General features: G+C 40.7%; 1 protein-coding gene across 6 annotated transcripts in view; it reads left to right on the top strand.

Annotated features, from left to right (window-relative positions):
• LOC111863707 (DNA (cytosine-5)-methyltransferase 3A) overlaps positions 1-16,325 on the top strand; it is a 52,351-nt gene extending 36,026 nt beyond the window's left edge. For 2 of the 6 annotated variants that reach the window (XM_023850247.2, XM_033751166.1), the window contains exon 15: positions 10,587-11,485. In XM_023850247.2, coding sequence (XP_023706015.1) covers positions 10,587-10,831 — 245 coding nt within the window. In that variant the 3' untranslated portion in view covers positions 10,832-11,485. Of the gene's footprint in view, positions 1-6,466; positions 6,539-8,349; positions 8,494-10,586; positions 11,486-15,902 lie in introns of those variants that run through there. The other 4 variants (XM_033751169.1, XM_033751168.1, XM_033751167.1 and 1 more) reach the window with 4 other exon arrangements.
• Positions 16,326-20,602: the final 4,277 nt, after the last annotated feature.

The raw sequence follows: 20,602 nt of genomic DNA, 5'->3' as shown, positions 1-20,602 counted from the left end.
TCAACACCTTATAGGTGTGGTTGTACACCTCACGGTGTTGGAGATAGTATCTGTTAGTCTCCTGACATAACAGGTCAAAGAAACTATCTCCAAAAAACAGTGATGCAACTTCAGACACATCCATTGGGTCTGATGGCATCCGCTTAACCCCCGGATCACCAGTAAACCTACCCAAAGTGGGGGTTTTGTCCACTTTACCCCATGTGACTGTCCCGGTACTCGCACTTTCATCGGAGCTCTCACTTTCACTGGACACAGTATTTTGGGGGGCCCTGTGGTCACTGTCACTTTCACTGAGGCTGGCCTCGCTATCAGAAGACGAAGCAGTTGGCAAATCTGATAGCTCATTGGAGAACAAATCTAATATTTCTTGTTCTCCGAGAGAACACTTCGCCTGCAACTGCTTTTGTCTCTGATCCATGTTGCACTGCTAACTTCCTGGTTCATACATGGAAGCTTGGACTCGAACAAAGGCTTTTTTTCTTTAGGGTGTGACAGGAAATGAGCGTGATCATGTTACTGGCTAAGCTAGCAAATATTCTCGAGGTCAACTACGCAGTAGTTATGATGCAATGTGGCCACACAGCGAGATATAGTCGGTTGCAACATAACATGTCAGAAAAGGGCCAATTGGCCCGCCCGGTCTGCAACACTATAGAAACGTAGAGGGCCAGTTGGCCCCTCCAGTCCTGAATGTGTTAAAGTATTTTGTGCTGTGTATTTGAACACCAAACTGGAAGAAATATTAAAATGGAGAAAATTTAATACTGAGATTTAATGACATAATCCTGGAAGACATCTTAACACTCATTGCAGTGAGAATGATGTTGAATAGTGGTTGGTTCATGGGAATTATGCAGAGATACACTTAGAGGGTCATACTGAAAGTCATGAGCAACAATTTTTTGTAAAGTAACATGCTTTATTACTGACAAACCAAATACACCACCTCAATCTACAGACCTTTCTTTATTTTTCCACATAATCGCCGCTTCCTTGTACATATTTCTCCCAGCGTTCTGGGAGTTTGAAAATTCCCCTTCTGTAAAATTCCATTCCAACCATCCAAAGACACTTGATGCACTGCTTTCTGAATTGCCTCCCTTGTCTCAAAACATTGTCCACGCAGCTGATCCTTCCAAATCCGAAAAGATGGTAGTCGGAGGGTGCCAGATCAGGGCTATAGGAGGGCTGTGGAAGAACTTCCCACCCCATCTTTGCAATTGCTTCCAATGTGAGGCAAGCATTGTCATGCAGGATGATGATGTTTCATCCTGGATGTTTATTGCGCAATGCACGATTGAGCTTGTGCAGTGTCTGGACATAACAAGCAGCATTGATGGTTTGCCCACGTTCCAGGAATTTGGCCAGAATAAACCCCTCTGCATCCCAGAAGACTGTGCCCATCACCTTCGCAGCTGATGGCACTGTCTTTGCCTCCTTTTTTGATGGAGAATGCAAATGGTGCCTTTCCATACTTTGCTGTTTCGTTTCAGGCTCGAAATTGTGAAACCAGCTTTCATCACCTGTCACAATGTAGAGCAGAAAATCATCGCCTTCGTGTTGATATCTCTGCAGCAGTTCTGAGGTGATGGCTTTTCGCTGACCTTTGTGGTCTTCGGTCAATAACCACAGGACCCAACGAGCACAAACATTCCTATAGCCCAAGCTTTCAATCATCTCTTGTACTGCACTGTGCCCTATTCCAAGTTTTCGTGCTATTGTGTCCACAGTCACACACCTGTCATCTTGAATGATCTCATCCACTCTTTCCTTGTTGCATTCAGTTGCGGCTGTATGAGGACGACCGCTCCGAGGCTGATCTTCGATGCTGGTGTTCCCATCTTTAAAATGTTTCACCCATCTTTGAACACTTCTCGCACCCATGCACACACTTCCATAAGCACGCTGAAGTCTCTGGTGAATTTCTGCAGCAGGGATTTCCTCTTTCACAAGAAATATGATGACAGCATGCTGGCGAAACGACATATTGTTGTCGGCCATTTTGTTAGGAGTGATACTGGTCACGTGATGCAAGCTATTGACGTTACAAGACACTCATGGTTAACACAACAGCTGGTTCCACCTACCACCATACTCTTTTTTGTCTGCTGTTCCCAGCTTGCATGCAAAAAAAAAGTTGCTCATGACTTTCGGTACAACCTATGTATATGGCGTCAAGTTTTATAAAAAGGTGATCATACTAAGGAAGGAAGAGCTGTGAGTTTGAGGAACTCGTATAAACTGAGATTTTACTTGCCCACTCACTACTCACTATCAACCTCTCCAACTATACCTCACATCTTGCTCTTCTATAACCGACTGCTTCCTCTTTCCCTCGACTCCCATACTTCTTTTCTAACATTTAGGTAGCAACCCGGTTACAACTCGTAAGTGGCCATCACTTGGAAAGGGTTACGGCCAGATCCTAATAATGAGCGCCAGTCCAGCGTTTAATTTGTTGAAGAGAGATGTTATCTGCAACCCTTCATTTGAGCTTTTATCATTACAAGACGTACATTAAGAAACCAAGCGCAATTAGGGTAACGATCACCCTGGGAAACTCAGAATAAAATCAAGGACTGATATCCCAAAACACCTCCCTAACATTTAAAGTCTACGGATGACGCTAATGACAGTGGTGGTGCCATGAAGAGGATACCAGGCTTAAGTGCAGCATATGATCCTGTCTCCATGACCACAAGCCTAAGGAGGATTCTAAGGGTTAACAATTATATAATTATATAACAATTATATAATTACCCCCGGCACATATCTTGTTCACGTAGAATTAAGTGGCATTTTCATATCTGCTGTTAAAGAGTTTTAAGTGAGGAAAATATGGTTACAGTACTCCCCCCATTAAGCCGAGGTGTGTTCAAGTTGAACCGAGGAGTGACACTACCTTGGCTTAATGCCATTCTCCCATATGACCCAAGCAATACATTAATTGTATACAATATAGTATTGTAACTATACACAAGCAACCACAGCCACAATAGGTTATTTCAATTCCAAAACTCATACCCTTGTGTGAATCTTAAAAACTTCAAACATGTCACACAAATTTGACATCTGCAGTTTCTTGTAGCGTAAGCTGCCATACAATATAACTAACCCTTAATTAATATCAGATAAGAGAATGATTCAAGAAATAGGAACAACTTACATAAAGTACAGCTTACCTAAGATATCACCACCAGGGTCAATTCTTCATGGAACCAAGTGACTTTTATGACGCCCCCATAAATAAAGTCCTACATTTCATTCGAAGTGTAGGATTAATAAAGGGTTAATCTAAAGGGGAAGCACAATAGATCATTGAAGGTTGGAGTGGGAGGGCCGGTTTTTATGGATCACCCCTCATACTCATACATAAAGTACACATAATTCCTAAGTATTAATATGTCTACTCATAAATGGAAATCTTTTAAAATATCTGATTTCACACATGTGGATAATTAATCCTATTTTCTGCGAGTACTACAAAGCCATCACAAGGTTACACTTCTGAACTAACCAGAATATTAATACATATATTCTACATGAAGCCAAATTTAATGAACCAATCAATGGTTGGTTCATTAAATGGTTCAAATATGACCGGGACTGATTTTTTTTGTAAAGAAGCCGCACTGCACAGCAGCTGTGCGACCTTGAGAGATTGTAGCCACAACCTCCACTCTCCCTCCTGTTAGGGTTAGAACCTGTTCAGTGCTGTCTGGGAGTTGCTAGAGGGATGAGCATACAGAAGGTACTGCGGAGCTTGGAACAACGCATTGTGATCAAATTCCTCGTTGGAGAAAACATCCCGTCCACTGAAATTCACCACAGACTCCAACAACAGTATGGGGAAGAGTGTCTCTCATGGACCTGTGTGTTTGGGTGGTGTAAGTGCTTCAGAGAGGGCAGAGAGCGCGTGGAGAATGAACCGCATGATTGTCGGCCGCGAACATCCGTCACAAAGCCAAACATTGATCGTGCAGATGCACTTATTTGTGAGAATAGGCGCATCACTATCAAGGAACTTGGAGCAATGCTGTCCATCAGTGTTGGTAGTGTAGAAGACATCATGAAATACCACCTGCACTATTGCAAGGTGAATGCACGATGGGTACCACGCACTTTGACGGATGTGAACAAAATGGTGCTCATGCAAGTTGCCAGTCGTCTCCTACAGCAGTTTGAAGACGAAGGTGATGCAATTTTGAAGTCTATAGTGACCACCGATGAAACGTGGGTGCACTACTTCACTCCCGAGTCCCAGCAATCATCACGCGAGTGGCGGCATACCAGTCTCCCAAACCCAAGGGAGCGCAGAGGAGCCGTTCGGCTCGAAAAGTGATGGCAACGTTCTTCTGGGACTGGCAGGGGGTTATGCATGTAGACTTTCTGACAGATGCCAGAACAGTCAATGCAGCTTATTACTCAGACCTTCTGGCAACAGACGTGAAGGAAAAGATCCGATCCAAGCGGAAGAAAGGTGGAAAGCGGATAGCCTTCCTTCAAGACAATGCACGTCCCCATACAGCCAAAACAACAATGGAAACCCTCCAGAAATTGAAATGAAACCTTCTGACACATCCGCCGTACAGTCCCGATTTGGCACCAAGTGATTTCTACCTGTTTGGAAGGCTGAAATCAGACTTGCAAGGCATGCGGTTTGTGGACAACAACGTCATCCAGAATGTTCAGGAGTTGATACGCCGCCAACCACAAAACTTTTTTGAGAAGGGCATTAGGATGCTTCCAGAATGTTGGAAAAAATGTGTTGACTCTGGAGGGGAGTACGTTGAAGACTGACATGTGCAAGTAAGTGTTTGGCAATTTTGGTTTAAAAAAGAAATCAGTCCCGGTCATATTTGAACCACCTTGTATGTACAATATAACTTCTATATTCACATTAGTCCAGTATCACCACATGTTTGGTCCTTCACCAAAACTAGTTACAGGTCATTCACTCTTACTACAGACTTGAATCATTACACAATATATTAGTGTACTACAAATCGTGAAGTAAATATGACTCAAATATATCACCAACTGAAATCCAAGGCCAACACATCAGAACATATACAATTCTGCTCCAGTTGTAACACCCATCTCTAGCATCATGCCTATTTATGCAACATGGTAACCAGATATGTTTTTGAAATCTTATTTTAAAAGCATAATTCATCGCATTTTCAGAACTGAAAGATATCAATATTAGGATTCATACAATTCATACCTTCAGCATCCTAACAAAAATGGTTCAATCTTCTCTCAACAATATTATATTTCAGCATCCTGTTACACTCACACAATATATATGGATAAATACCGTCTTAAGTGCAACAAATTTTATTGTAATTTTTACTTCTTTTCCTCCTCCACACTACATGTTTCGGCCCTAAATGGCCATCATCAGGTGTGTATCACTCACGTAGCTGTTACGCTGCTTGTTAAAATTTAAAATTACCAGTCTTTCTAATTGTATAAAATCTTTGTTAATCTACACGCGTCGATTTGATTTTTAAATTAGCACTTTTTAAAACTTAATTCAAGTNCAGACAGCAAACGTATTAAAGATAAGCAGCGACACACACAGAGAGCGCCTACACTGAACAACACATGAACAACGATAAAAACAAGAAGTGGCCGCTGCAGCACCGTAGATATAGGGCATGTATCCTGAAAAATTTTAACTAAAAATTTGAAAAAGAAAGAACAGAGATCTTATAGACATTTTAACTTGAATTAAGTTTTAAAAAGTGCTAATTTAAAAATCAAATCGACGCGTGTAGATTAACAAAGATTTTATACAATTAGAAAGACTGGTAATTTTAAATTTTAACAAGCAGTGTAACAGCTACGTGAGTGATACACACCTGATGATGGCCATTTAGGGCCGAAACATGTAGTGTGGAGGAGGAAAAGAAGTAAAAATTACAATAAAATTTGTTGCACTTAAGACGGTATTTATCCATATATATTCTCTCAACAATTGGAAAAACTTTTGGACAATATAAAGATTTAACAATAGGCAGTTATAACAAAATTAACTTGCCACCTTGCCACTGCAGCAGCCATACATTGAAATTGACACAATTTTAACAACAGTGAAATCAATGATTACTCTTGGCCTTACCAAAAATAAATGCACTACATTATTATGCCAGAAAATCTCTTCATAACCTCATAAGTGATACACTGACACTGATTTTGAGAGTGTCTCACTATGACATTTGGTGAAGGCCATATTTCTGTCCATGGGCATGTCCCAGTATTTTCAAAACAGCAAGATCAAAATTAGACATATAAACACTGGTAGCCCACAAGCCGCATTTGCCAGGTCCGTGGTTTAACGACAGTCCATGCAGTTAGGTGGATACATGACGTGAAATCATCTCGGCATTAGAATGAAGTAACTTTTGATCCTGAGATGCCTATGACTCCATTTTGATTCTTCTTCCTCTTCTTCCAGTTCGGAAACCACATCCAGGTGCGCTGAGACATTAGAAGGCATTGCTAAACTGATACGACAAGGATGGCAGAGGTAATTGATCTTTCGGAATTCTTGTTCCATCTCAGTTAGCTGTGAACTAGTGTATGAAGTTCGAGCACGTTTGCTGCCTGAAGCTACTCTGGGTGATTCTGTGGTTGAAGAAGGTTGACTGACACTGGTGAAGATGATTGGTGGAACACGGTGCGGTGAAAATTGGGATGAAGACTTCTGCTGTCAAATATTTTGACGAGTTGTAACTTTGTTTACTCACGCTTTTCGCTGACTTCAAGTCAGTTTATGTCTGTCTCTATTTTTGCAGCACGTCATAGTTGACACTGTTGGGAACTGATTTTTCTCAAGATCTCCACTTCCATATTCTGCTTTGGGTTCAAAGTTCCCATAGTTCCCAAAGTTCAGCTGATCACATCTTCACTCTCCAAAGAACGTTGTACGGGTTGCTCTCCCAGCGTTTCCCCCTGACTTACTTTCTTAGGCCTCAGGTTATTATCAACATTATCCTCTTCCATTTCATCATCAATTGACGCCTCATTGTTATTCTCTATGTCCTTCCCTTTTTATTTTGCCGTGGTCAGAGACGGCGTCCTCCCCCTTGTTTTTGGAATAGCCAGTCACTTCGTACCCATTTGCATCTCGTCATTTCTCTTCATAAGATGGCGTCTTCATGACAGTCGGTTATAACAATACTCTCCTGTTGCAAGAAACTCTTTGAATACAGTCTTCATCATCATCATCATCCCCTCAGTCGAAGTTCCCATCTTGCCACTCTTAAAAGGCTCGTAGTTTTGCAGAAATGGGTACTTGAATGTATGAATGAATGTATAAGGGGTGGGCCTTCTTGGCCCTTGCACCGCATCCACAGTGATCTGTTGTGCCTTAATGGGTACATAATTATCCTTAGTTCTTCGCCTGGCATTTTCCATGCCATGCAGCTTGCTCCCAAATCATTTGAAAATATATAAGCACACAAAAATCAGCACCCAGTAAACCTGGACTGACAAGCTGAGAGCAGATAAGAAAATTATTTTCAAACTTACCCTCAAAATCTTGATCCCAAAAGCGCTCATGTGTACCACCAATTGCACAGGCAATTCTTGCATGGGCTCTCCATGAAGTTTGAGCTTCTGATAAATTTCTTCAGATAATACTGATACCCGGGATCCAGTATCGATGATAATGTCACAACTAAAGTTTCCAAATGCCACTCTAACATGCGAGCAGTTCATCCGTTCTCCGGCTTTAATTAAGTAAACACGTCACAAGTAATTTAATTCTCGCCTGAAGCTGCGAATAGTTTAAATGGATTTTGTTGCTTATTCAGGTGTTTAACCACATATTCAATTAGGTTAGCCTCTGTTGTGTCAATAGATGCCTTATCGGCTGCACTAGCACCTAACTTATGTTTTCCTCCCACTGGTCTTGTCGATCCTTAGTTTCCATGCCATAACCACATATTCAATTAGGTCAGCCTCTGTTGTGTCAGTAGATGCCTTATTGGCTGCACTAGCACCTAAATTATGTTTTCCTCTTACCGGTCTTATCGATCCTTAGTTTCCATGCCATAACCACATATTCAATTAGGTCAGCCTCTGTTGTGTCAGTAGATGCCTTATTGGGCGCAATAGCACCTAAATTATGTTTTCCTCTTACCGGTCTTTTTCATGCCGTATGAAGGGGTGGACACAGCCGCGGCTTGATTCCTCCTGTTCCTGTCTTTGTCTAGGTTGTAGTTTCTGTTTTCTCCACGATCGCTCATTTGTCCTTGCCACTCCTGGTTTCTATAAGCGTTATGGTTGTCGGGTCCACTTTCATATCTCCCTGTGTGCCTTTGGTTCCTATTCCAGCTCCCTCGGTGGTCATTTCGTGGGTCTGAAGGCTGCCTATGGTAATTATCACATCGTTGGTATACGGGTCATTCCAGCGCCAGCATCTCCTGATTATCTTCAAGGCTCATCGCATCAGATAAGAATGCTTCTGCATCTTGCAAGGTCCGTGGTTTAGCGACAATCTACGCTTTCCTCATGCTGATGGGATAATGCTCCTTTAAAGCGTTTAGTAATTTGAAATTAGACATTGGGCATTCTAAGTACTTGGCTTTGGTGGCGTATTTCAACAAGTGGTCGCAGTAATTTAACTTTCCTCGCTGATCATACCTGTCATGATAGATTTCTGAACTAACTTTGGCTTGACACTAGGCTTCAGAGTTTGTCTAGGAACACATCCCAGAAATCATTGAATGTTTTCTCAATTGATACCAGATAGCGTGAGTCTAGGTGGTGACTGAAATGCCATTCAGAGAGTGTCTCACTACTGCTAAGTGAAGTGGTGGAGGGAAAATCTTAATCTGTATACATCCCACCAGTGCATTTAAATGAGCTTTGTCATTCTGTTCCAGCAGGCCTTCAAAGGTCAGCAAAGCTATGTGAAGTGTGCTGTCCAGGGTCCCTTCGACAAATTCCCAGTATATACTATCTCCTTAGTTACAGCATTATTGAGGGGAAAAACAGGGTGGGCCTCCGCCTAGACTTGCACCGCTTACACTATTAATTTGCGGTCCACCGTTTATATGGCTATTGACACTACTGGTGTTTACACGTCAGTTCGAGAGGGCATGTCCACTTGAAATGTCAGTTTGACAGCTGTCAAGCATGATGTTACTGTGTTAATTCCCTTTATTCAGATTCTTGAACAGTTCAAACTGATCCTGTAATTTTTCACACTCATTCATTGCTTTATTATTAATCTTCTCAATTTCTGAACTTACTTTAGTCTGTTATTATTCCGTCATGTCCCTCAAAACTGTCACTTTAGTCTCTAATGTGGATACCCTCTTGCATACATCTGACTGTCACATTTTTAAAGCCTGAAGTGCTATCATGTCATTGCACAAAGATGGCAAATTATCACTTTGTTTCTGAAGCTTTCTCATCATTCTGTCCTCAAACATTTCCATGCAGGATAAAAAAATCTTCCAGGCTACTGTACTGTCATGTCTCCTTTTCTGCACATTTTGTCCGTTTATTCTGGGTCCGTAAATTTGCTCCTTCATTTCTCTCTCACTCCCTGTATCGTTGATCCCTTCCATCACTTTGATTTGTTCTTTGTTATCTAGGATTGCCTTTTGACTTTTAATAAGTTTGCTACAAGTTTCCATGTTTTATTGTCCGAAAGTCGTTTGCACTTGCTTTTAATATTATATTTTAGGATGGCACCTCGCTGCAGGCATGTATCTCATTCCTGTAGAATTAATAAGTGGAATTCTCATAGCCACTGTTTAAACAATTTTAAGTGAGGGAAGTACGGTTACAAGATGCAAGCTGGGCACTTCTCATGTACAAGTGAGATGTGTATCACTTCAGCCAATCTGCACAGTATTTCCCACCTTTATTGAATTATGGAAGGCACTTTTACTGTCCTCAAATATGTCAGAGCCGGCATTACAGTTGTGCACTGAATGCTAGACCTGGAGTGGAAGCATGAAACAAAATGGTACTTCACAGTTCAAACAGATTCTAATTTTTACTGAATTTTATGTGGTTATACAGTTTCCGGGCCCAGGACTGCTAAATATACAGCACAAATGTTACTTGACCATGATATCATGTCAGTTGTGTCATCTTCCATCCACACAACCTTGGAACACAGCTGTGTCAGTTACATACAATATTTTGTTGTGACACCATGTTTCAACCACATTGGTCATGTTCGGGCAACATTACATTCCTTTTAGCAAAATTGGATGTTACTGCATTATATATATTGGCCAGTATCCTTGTTATCATAATTTCTGAAGTTATGTGTTATTTACTGCCATTAATTTCATTGCTTGTGAGGTGCTGATTTGTGGTGCCAGTGAGTTCAGAAACTGGAATGGAATATGTACCCAAAATTAAAAATGCTCTAGGTTAATGAAATATTGTAAAAAAAAGTATTACAGAGACTGTTCAGTGGACTGACATTAAAAAGAAATTGTCAGGAATTTGGGGATAGGAAAGTGACATTTTTTTAACCATAGGGAACCCCCCTCCACATTGACATTTTTACACCAATAATCAACTTTGGGATTGTTTTGATATTTCAGGCAAGACAATGACACATCCTGTGAGAATGAATGGGAAGGAAGACACACTGTGGATAACTGAATTGGAAAGAGTCTTTGGTTTTGAAACCCATTACACAGACACTGGTAACCTCGGGATAAGCAAACGACAACAACTTCTAGGCAGAGCATGGAGTGTACATGTAGCTGTACACCTCATGAAACCACTTCAATCAGTGTTTAAGAAGAGAAATACAAAACAAGGATACAGAAGGGTGATCATATAGTTAAAGAAGCTAAACTCTTTACTGAGGAAAGTGAAATTATAGGGAGATGGAGGAAAGAAATATGTAAAACACAGAAGTGACCAGATAATTAAATCAGCTGAACTCACAGTTCATAAAAATGTTCATCCTGATGGATACCCGGAGTATCTGAAAATGTTTGAAATACATCATTTTCAAGTCTATCTTAACATCTACTTACTTTTATTTTTCTGTGGCGCTAAGATTTAAAAATGAATATGTATAGCAGCCATTTGCTCTTTTTAACACTTTGCGGACCACGCATGCATTAATACGTTTTTCGCTTTTAAACGTGGTGGACCGGTCACATATTAATACGTTTTTAGAACACGATAAGTTGCAACACACTATACATCGCTCTGGCACCACCCAGCTTGCAGGTAGCTGCCTGCAGCTGCATGATAAGCCTCTGGAATGTTTGCTGACTAATCAGTTACGTGAACTCTCTGTAACTGTATGCCCCTGCAAAGGAAAATAAATGCCTTTTATTTCTTCAAGCTGTACGTAGCAAGCTGTCAGTGAGTAGTGCAATATGTGAACATATAATACTGGGAAACTGACAAAGTATGGCCTACATGTTCGTGTATTTACTGAAAGCACTTCAGGCTATATTGGAAATTTAAAATTTTATTCTGGTGAAGGAAATAAATTACAAGAAACTATTCTTTCCATTTTGGAACCCTATCTTGATCAAAATTACCATGTCTATCAAGACAATTATTATAACAGTGTGGCAACTGCAGAACACCTACTTTCAAGAAAAGTACATGTTTGTGGAACAATTAGGGTGAACAGATCTGAAAGAGGAATGTAAATCCCTGAAATGTGGTGTGTCTACATTTGCAAGTGTGTAATGCCACTTCACAGAGGGGAATGTTTTGAGAAACATCACAGCCTCAAGCACTTCTAGGAGCATTGGTAAGTGCTCTCCAAAAATTTTAGTTCATAAAATTAATTAGGAGATTTTATATTCATTTTTAAAGTGAACAGTGCACAAGTTACAGTAGTAAGTAAAAAAATGCTGGTCCTCCAGGTGATTTAAATATTTAAATTGCCGGTCTGCAAAGTGTTAAGTGTGTTCACTGCCATATTTGGGTATCCTTCTGCCTGTCAGCATAAGAATGTGAGAACTGCTAAATGTATTTTCATGAAATTGATACTGAGTTTTACAAAAATTTATCAGTGCACAGTTTGGTTACTGCTGGACAGTGATGGACATTTTACATGAATAACAGGCATTTATGCGCACCTCACAAGTGTCACTAAATATAAGCAAAAATTGTGTTGAACATAACTAGTGGAGAATAATGAAAATCACGTTTATGCCCAATACTCTCATCCAGCAAGTCTTATGATCCTTAATCATTTTGGATGCACTGTTAATCTGGTAAAGAAAAGGTACCATTGAATAAATCCTGCTAATTGATTTTATACAATGTAAGAATTTGTACACAGCCACTTATGACAAGTGATCTTTTACAAGCGTTCACACCTATTTGCTGTGCACCTGCAAAGCACAGCTTATAGATGAGCGAACTCATGTGCATTATGGTACACAGCAGACTCCTTCCATGATTGGAAACAGTAAAGCCACACTTTGAAATGCTGAAACTTCATGAGGTAGTTGACTCTGTTCCATTTTTGTTTCTTCACTGGTCTTCTATCACATATCAAGTGGTCATTTGCCTTTGTCTGCTAAATGAATGTCAGTCCGGGCTGTCTTCCCATGTCACACTTCAGAGCTGTATGTTATCAAGTTTTGGGGACTTCCATTTCATTGCCATAATCAGGGTTGAGCACTTTGTAACGTAATGCACAGCACAATAAAAGAGAATTCACAAGTGTCATTGTAACATGACACGGAACAAGCAGTGAGCTAAAGGGCTTGAATGATGTGCTTATGGTTACCTGCAATTAGAAGGTGGCTTGATCTTGAAATCATCAAAACATGATAAATGCAGTCCTGAAAATTTACGCTTCTACTGTGATTGTGTGATGTTTCTTAGTGGCATACTAGAACGGCTGTGCACGTGCATTCTGAGCAGTTCTGCCTCAAAGTCAACTAAGTTCTGTATTCATAAATATAATATGCAGATTGTAGAATGCAAACTCCTGTCCCAGACAGGAGAGATGCACAGGGTGTGATGTAATGACATCCTTACTAACTGCTAGCTATGAAATTTCTTATTATGACAAGTGTCAGAAAAAGTTTTCCACATATTCATTGCTAAGAAATTGATAGTGCTGATTTTTTTTCACATTCTGCCATGGTTTCACTGTATGGCATTTTGACAACAGCATATGGATAGAGACGTAAATCAGTACCATCATGGAAGAATGGCCGCACCATAGCTCAAGTGGTTAGTTGCTGGCTTCCCATCGCGGCGACCTGGGTTCGATCCCCTGTATGGTCAAGTGTGATTTGTGGTGGACAAAGTGGCGCTGGGGCGGGTTTTCTCTGAGTACTTTGGTTTCCCCTGCCAATCTTCATTCCACCAAATTCTTCATCATAATCACCCGGGGCAGGCTACAATATGCCAATCAGTGGCCGCTGTGCTGAGTGGACCTGTTGGACTCCACCCTCTACTAAATGAATTAAAAAAAAAATTATGGAAAAATGATTTACTGCAGATGTCTGACCATAAAATGCAATGAATGTTTGCAGATCAATGCTCACATGAACTCTCTAAACTTGACTACCTTGCAGAATAATTGCAGTTTGTAAACTTAGTTCTGAAAATTTTGGATATTGTAGATTAGTGTTGAAATGTTTTCTTTTAGAAACTGTCCAAAATTGAAAATTGGGAGGGTGTTGACCTGCCTGTTACCATAGCGCAACACGTCACAATAATTTAGGAAGTCCTTTGGCTTTTTCTCATTTGACCCATGAACTGACCTCCTGGCTAACTGATGGTGCAGTCTTTCATTAAGAGCTCATCACTGCTCAGGTGTTCAAACAGTTCCCAGCTTTTATGGAACCGAAACATTCAATATCGTGTTCACAAGAACCTGCAGTGCACTCCATGTCTCATTAATGAATCAAATTCACAATTTCAGATTTCACACCAGATTTCTCCAAGATCTCTTTTAATGAAGAAAGCAATCTTCTGGGATTTGGCACCGTGTATATGTGGTGTTAACCCACATATAGACGGTGCCAAATCCCAGAAGATTGCTTTCTTCATAGTCACCGCCGTGAAAGCCTCAAATCTTACATCTCTTTTAATGTTATCTTCCAGTCTTCAAACAGTTCTCCCAAGTCCCATCTTCCGTTTATATTTGTTAAAATTTTATATGAGCAATTATCCCTGGGGCAAGAATCTTCAGAACCCTTTGAAGAAGTCTGGGTGGGACCCAGAGCCAGTAAATGACTGTTAAAGAGAATGAGTTTAACATATGCCTACAGAGTAGCAAAAATTATATTGATGTATTAAGAAATAAACTATAGAATCATGACTTATGTTTTGTACAGTTTGAAATGTTGCATTCTCAGGAAAAACTCCGTAATTTGAGTTCGCAAACGAACTATACCCACCTAGCAACTGCCGCTTGTCGGCAAAGTTAGTGCCAACTTTAGCTGGTATAGGGTGTCGCTTGGTCAGCACAACGGATCCCAGTGGCCATATAAAGTGAATATAAGGTTGGATTCAGAACACTACCCTGCAGTAAGCCTTTGTATGTCCAGTCTTTGAGAACCAGCCCTCCATAGTTTGCCTCTAGTTCCCTCACGGAGACCAGGTTAAAGATGAAAGCTATTAGGTTTCCTGAGAAGCCTTGAGTCTATCCAACAACAAAACATAGAAACATAGAAAATTAATATGCTGTCTGCAGGGATGTGACCATGCCATAGAATGTTACATTGCACAGTAACTATGGCTGTTTCCTCACATTTCGCTAATTGTCATGTACCACAAAAAAGTGCCTTAATATTTGTATGAGATGAGTCACCTTAGAAAAAACTGATAAAGTATGACCAACTATATGAATAAAAATTAGGGAATAGGTGGGTGAATGAAGTTGTTATAGTAAAATTTGTTTAGTTTTTGGAGATAACAAGGAACTCACTGGATGCTAAGAACACAATAACTGATGACTAGAGCTTGGATTTTTATGTAAATATTTTATTTCCTACTATGTAAATGCTCAGAAATTATAGAGTGTTCCATGAAATCACAGTTGGAGCAACATGTACAAAGCGCCATACATACAAAGAAGAAGCAACTGAGTTCTTCAAAGAAGCAAGTGCTCTTAACACAGACGCAGCAATCTTCAACATCAAGAAATAAATTCTTCAAGGATATGTGCAATTGGATGGTATATGAACATTTCCTGGTTTGAACTCAAAATGCCCGAATTTCAGCCCTTTTGGAAAAGTCCTGGAAGCAACATTTTGTATCTGCTATGAAGAAACCTTGAAAAATATAAAGAATCAAAGGCAAAGTCACATTGCGACTGACCGTCAGTTAGTAAGTCTTGGTGTCGAGCCCCATCTGAGGCTCACGACCAGATATTTATTACTCTTTGACAGTTATGGTCTTGTTTTTGTGGGGCGCCCTCTCTGATGAGAGGACGGGTCTGTCTTTTGTATATGCTGCTGGCCCTTGCCAGTGCAGTCTTTCTCGGATCTGAGTCCCTTGGGACTCGTGACCATATTTTACTGTCTCAGATTTGAGACTTCCCTTTTTGTCGCCTCCTGGGACTCGCAGGGTCATGGTGGAGGTATTCGACCCCGCCTCCACAGGGTTTACATAAAGAGGTAACATAGGAGATGCCTTTATATGGGTTACTGCGAACGAAACAGATTCCGTGGGTCGCTTTATCACGAACTTTGTGGCTGGCAAGTCAGACATTAAAGTTCCTTTTATCCACATTTGATTTACTCCAAAGTTCTGTAACATACAAATCATTCCAATGTTGCATGATTTGTGAATGATGGACTTAGTGCTGTGGCCCACCAGAGTTCACAAGGAGGTACTTATTTTGTATTCAGACACTGCAGCATATGCTGAAAGCTACAACTGTGTTGAGAGTGTTTTAATTTGATTCATTTCAGTTGCCTGCCTCATGGACTGCAAGGTGTTGCTGAGGAGGTTAGAGTCAATTTCTCCCAAGTGAACAGAAATTTTTTTATTTTGATTGAAAAAATAGTGTTTCTGGAAGCCAAACATTGAGTGCAATCCTATAAGCAGCATTTGCAGACACCCTTGTCCCCCAAACCAGTGCCAGCAAGATGGGGAACCTGGACAGAAGTAGTCAAGCAATGAACACTTTGAAACTGAAATCAACTATAGCTCACTTCCTTTTTTCTGTGTGTGAATCCCGGAGTGCATTTAGCGATCCAAAAGTGACTTATTCAATTGCCTACATCCGAAGCAATTTCAGGTGGCTTCCAGAGAGCAGAACACACTCAACTCTCGATTATCCGGGATAATGGTGGGGATGGAAATCATGTATAATCGAAAACCCGGTTAAGACAAATTTTATTAAAAGTAGTACTGTAATACTGTACCTTCATAATACTGTAGGCCTACTGTATTTAAATTTATTCAGCCTCATTTTTATGTCATCTCATGGCCTATTTAATACTTTTTTTACATTACACTGAAGTATGACTTAGTTATTTCAATCACAGTGTTCAACAACATCCAACACTTTTTATGAATATTCACACTTAACACTTAAAAAAATTAATATTGTCGTTTGCTTTTTCGCGGCATTTACCTCTTTACGGATATCCCTACGAAGCCTACATAATATTAGCTTGTCACTTAATAGACTGTTCTCTTCACTCTCAAGATAGTCTAGCAAGGATTCAAAATGATTAAGAGCAGCACTGTCCACCTCTTTCTCATTCTCACTTTTGTTTTTTCAAATCTCGAACAGTTTGTTCTCCAATACTCTATTGCATTGCTAATTGTTTAACTACACCTCTTTTTCCCGACTGATTGATAATTTCAAGTTTCTGTTGAATACTTAACACAACACGCTTCCTTTTACACCCTGACATTTTGCTAACGCACTTGAAGATTGATACAAAGATAGTAACTAGGGCGATGTATCTGTCCTTGAAACTTTCCACAAATTATCGCATAACGGGAGCAAAGAATGCAGAGCTCGGTTCACACTAGTGTGAAAATGGTGTTACAACTCACCATGTGAAACAAAAGTGAATGAATATTGAACATAAGCCTCAGTAGCCTCGGTTAAGCCGCAAACCGGTTAATCCACCCCCAGATAATCGAGAGTTGACTGCATTTAGAAATCCAGGGACTTCCTCTGCAAGTATCTATGGACATAATGAAAAATGCAAGTGAAAAGCATAGTGCAGTGAAGGGGAGGCTGGTGAAAGTGTGTCCACCAAGTTGCAGGCGGTGTTAAAGAGAAACCCTGGATTTTCGACATTCACCAGTGTCTGTCAGATACTTGATAGAGATGATGTAGATCTCCCTGAAGACATTGCTCCTGAGAAAATTTCTTTGTTAAAATAACGCAAGAGTCACAGCTTGTGAGGTCAGCCTACAGACATATTCTATCAGATAAAAGACAACCAATGCCCCCAGAAAATATGGAAAAGATTTCTAAGTGTGTATTGTGCATGAAAGTCAATGATTTTGCCAAAATATTGTAAATAAAGGTTGCTTGCAAAATTAAATATTACTTTTATGTGATGTTACATATTGTAATAAATCCTCATATTTGAGAGGTTTTTGTTACATAATTATGTACATATTCTGCACAATGGTATTACATAAAACTCCTAGCTTTACTGATGATCTATTGAATAGTGATTTTCTTTAAAAATGCATCTAACAATTATGATTCAGTTTAAAACTATGTAGAAAAATGGCAAGTAATAGCCCACAATTCTTATACTAGCAGCAGATGCACAGAGGTTTTTCTTTTTCTCAGTGTATATGTAGGTAATGAATGGCTCTAATAGTCTGTACAGGTTACGCTGAGGGAGTATACATTTGGCAATGAGTGAAAGCAAGTTCCATGCTAGATTAATGGTCTCATAAATGTGATAAATTGTTTAATCTTTACTTTTATTGTAAGAAGCTTTTCAGGTTAGTTCAATGTGGCAAAAAATTGCTGAACTTTAGCTGATACTTCTGTGATGTAAATACAGTGAACATTTGTTTGAAATCATGCATGCAAGTACAGAGTAGTAAAAGCTGACCACTGCAGGTGTACAGTGGCCGCATTTAAGAGTACATGGATGTGAAATGTTTTCTGAAAAATTAATGTAAGGTAAAATTGTCCCTGAGCTTAACTTATTAAGCATTATGCCATGAAGGTGTATGGGGGAGTGGATGTGTAGATCCACATTTTCTTGATCTCGGCACTAGCTGGAGGTGAGTGGTAAGCTTCATGTGACATCGACACAGGGAGCTGCCTGCACACATTTTTTTTTATTGATAGTGGGGTGGTACTAAGTCCCTTGTACTGTGGCCACTTCTGGCCTATTGTACCAGCCCCAGATGATAGGTGACGGTGATTGTGGAGCAATTGGTAGAATGAAGATTGGCAGGGGAAACCGAATTACTCTGAGAAAACCTGCCCCAGCGCCGCTTTGTCCACCACAAATCCCACTTAATGGAACCCAGGCCGCCGCAATGGGAAGCCAGCGACTAACTGCTTGAGCTATGGTGCGGCCGACACATATCATCATAAGAAACTCTAATATACATCACTCCAAGTAAACAACCTGTTGGGTGACATACAGAATAACGAGCATAAGCTCCACAAGAGGATACTAAGGTCAAGACCACATGACCTGACATGTGAGAAGATCCCTATATGCAGGTGCCTCACACTGTAGTCGCTTCTACCACCAGCAAATCAAGTCAACACGTAGCAGTCACAAAGTTTTAAACCGATATATCACCAAATATTTCACATCCATTTTGTACAAATTTAATTTTTATGTTTTCATCTTTAGTCTTTATTATTTGAATTTTATTATCTAAGTATTTTAAATTTTAACTGAAAGATTCGATTTATGCATTTAAAGAACCGAAGAGCGCAATTAGGATCTTTATTGAATCAGCTGAGACTGATATCACTGTACATCTGATGATGTCCCGCTATAAGGGTCGAAACATGTGTCTACTTTGTTTTTAAATAAAGAATATTGTTGTGTAGACTACTGTACTTTTATACACATTATATACTCTACATTATCAGCACTACACACTGCACTAGAGCTCACAGTCTTAGTGTTCCCAGTCTGTTACTAGGTGTTTCCTGGTAACGGCCTCTGCCTTCGACTCAAGCTCCAAACGTCCTGATCCATAACATCTCGGCATGGACCACATGGAGCAGTGGTTCTCAACCTTCGCGAGATCGCGGCCCGGTAAACTTCTTTCTTATACGACGACCCGCTATTATTGATGCCTGAGACCGGGCCGCGGCGCGGGTTCGATCCCGGGTCTGGTCAAGTGGGATTTGTGGTGGACAAAGTGGCGCTGGGGCAGGTTTCCTCCGAGTACTTCGGTTTCCCCTGCCAATCTTCATTCCACCAATTGCTCCACAATCACCCTCATCTAACATCTGGGGCTGGTACAATAGGCCAGATGTGGCCGCAGTACAAGGGACTTAGCCCCACCCCACTAAGGGCGCGTACACACTAGCGAGCTGTTGCATGTAACGTAACGGTTACTGTAACCACATTCTGTTAGTGTGGACGCCTTTCGAACCACGCTCGCGAAGGTACTTCGAGCGCGCTCTGTAACACGACCGGCGAGCCACTGCCTTGTCGGTTTTTGCTGCTAACACAAAGGGACTCAGTAGGCTCGTGGACGCCACAATCGCTTGCTCGTAAATGTGTACGTTTCCTCCGAGCCAGGAGTAGCGTTGCGAATCGCTATGTCTTCATGGCGAGCTCACCACGAGCACTATGGATCGGGTCGCTCGAAGCTGGTTACATGACGACTATGGACGTGTCGTCCATACGAAGACGTGGTTACTGTAACCGTTACGTTACATGCAACAGCTCGCTAGTTTGTACCCGGCCTAACAATAAAAAAAAGATAACAGCAACGGGTCTATATGCCACAATATCCAGGACTTGTTACATTGTATTTCGCTGATACACTTCTCGAAATGAATCCTCCAATTACAGCGTGTTTTAATCATAACACACTTCCATTACGTGGGATTTCAGTTACAGTACGGTGTACTGCCACGATAGCCAGCCAATTACCGTATATGTCTTGGTTCTTGTAGTCAAGAGCGTCAAGTGTGCTACCAGACGGCAAAGTTCCGGACGAATTACAGGTTGTTTGGCCCGGGATGCGAATCTGCTATGTAGTTTAATTTTCATATTCAGTTCAGTTCGGAAATGGGATAGCTACGGGTTGGACGACGGGTTCGATTCTGGATAGGGGGCAAATTTTTTGTGTGCCCCATAGCGACCAGACCGTCTCTGGGGCCCACCCTGCTGCCCTTCAGTGAGTATTGGGGGCTCTATCCCAGGGGCGTGAAGCTGATCAACTTTTATTCACATTTTTCATATAGCATGCATTTTAATCTCCATACACGAGTTATTGTACTTTCCCTACAATGTATTTTTTCCGAACTATTAAAAATGCACCATTTATTTCTTCATGGTTTTATTTCGTTACATACTTCAAACAGGATTTTGTGATGTCAAAGGAATGAGATTGCTTTCAAATTATAGAATATTGAGGCAGGCTATGTCTCAGCTTCCAACATTACATGACAGCCGTAATAGTGATGGGGCCCCACCAC

The sequence above is a fragment of the Cryptotermes secundus genome, unplaced genomic scaffold, assembly GCF_002891405.2.
Source record: "Cryptotermes secundus unplaced genomic scaffold, Csec_1.0 scaffold429, whole genome shotgun sequence".
Taxonomy (NCBI): Eukaryota; Metazoa; Arthropoda; class Insecta; order Blattodea; family Kalotermitidae; genus Cryptotermes; species Cryptotermes secundus.
This window is presented reverse-complemented; position numbering and strand designations above follow the sequence as displayed.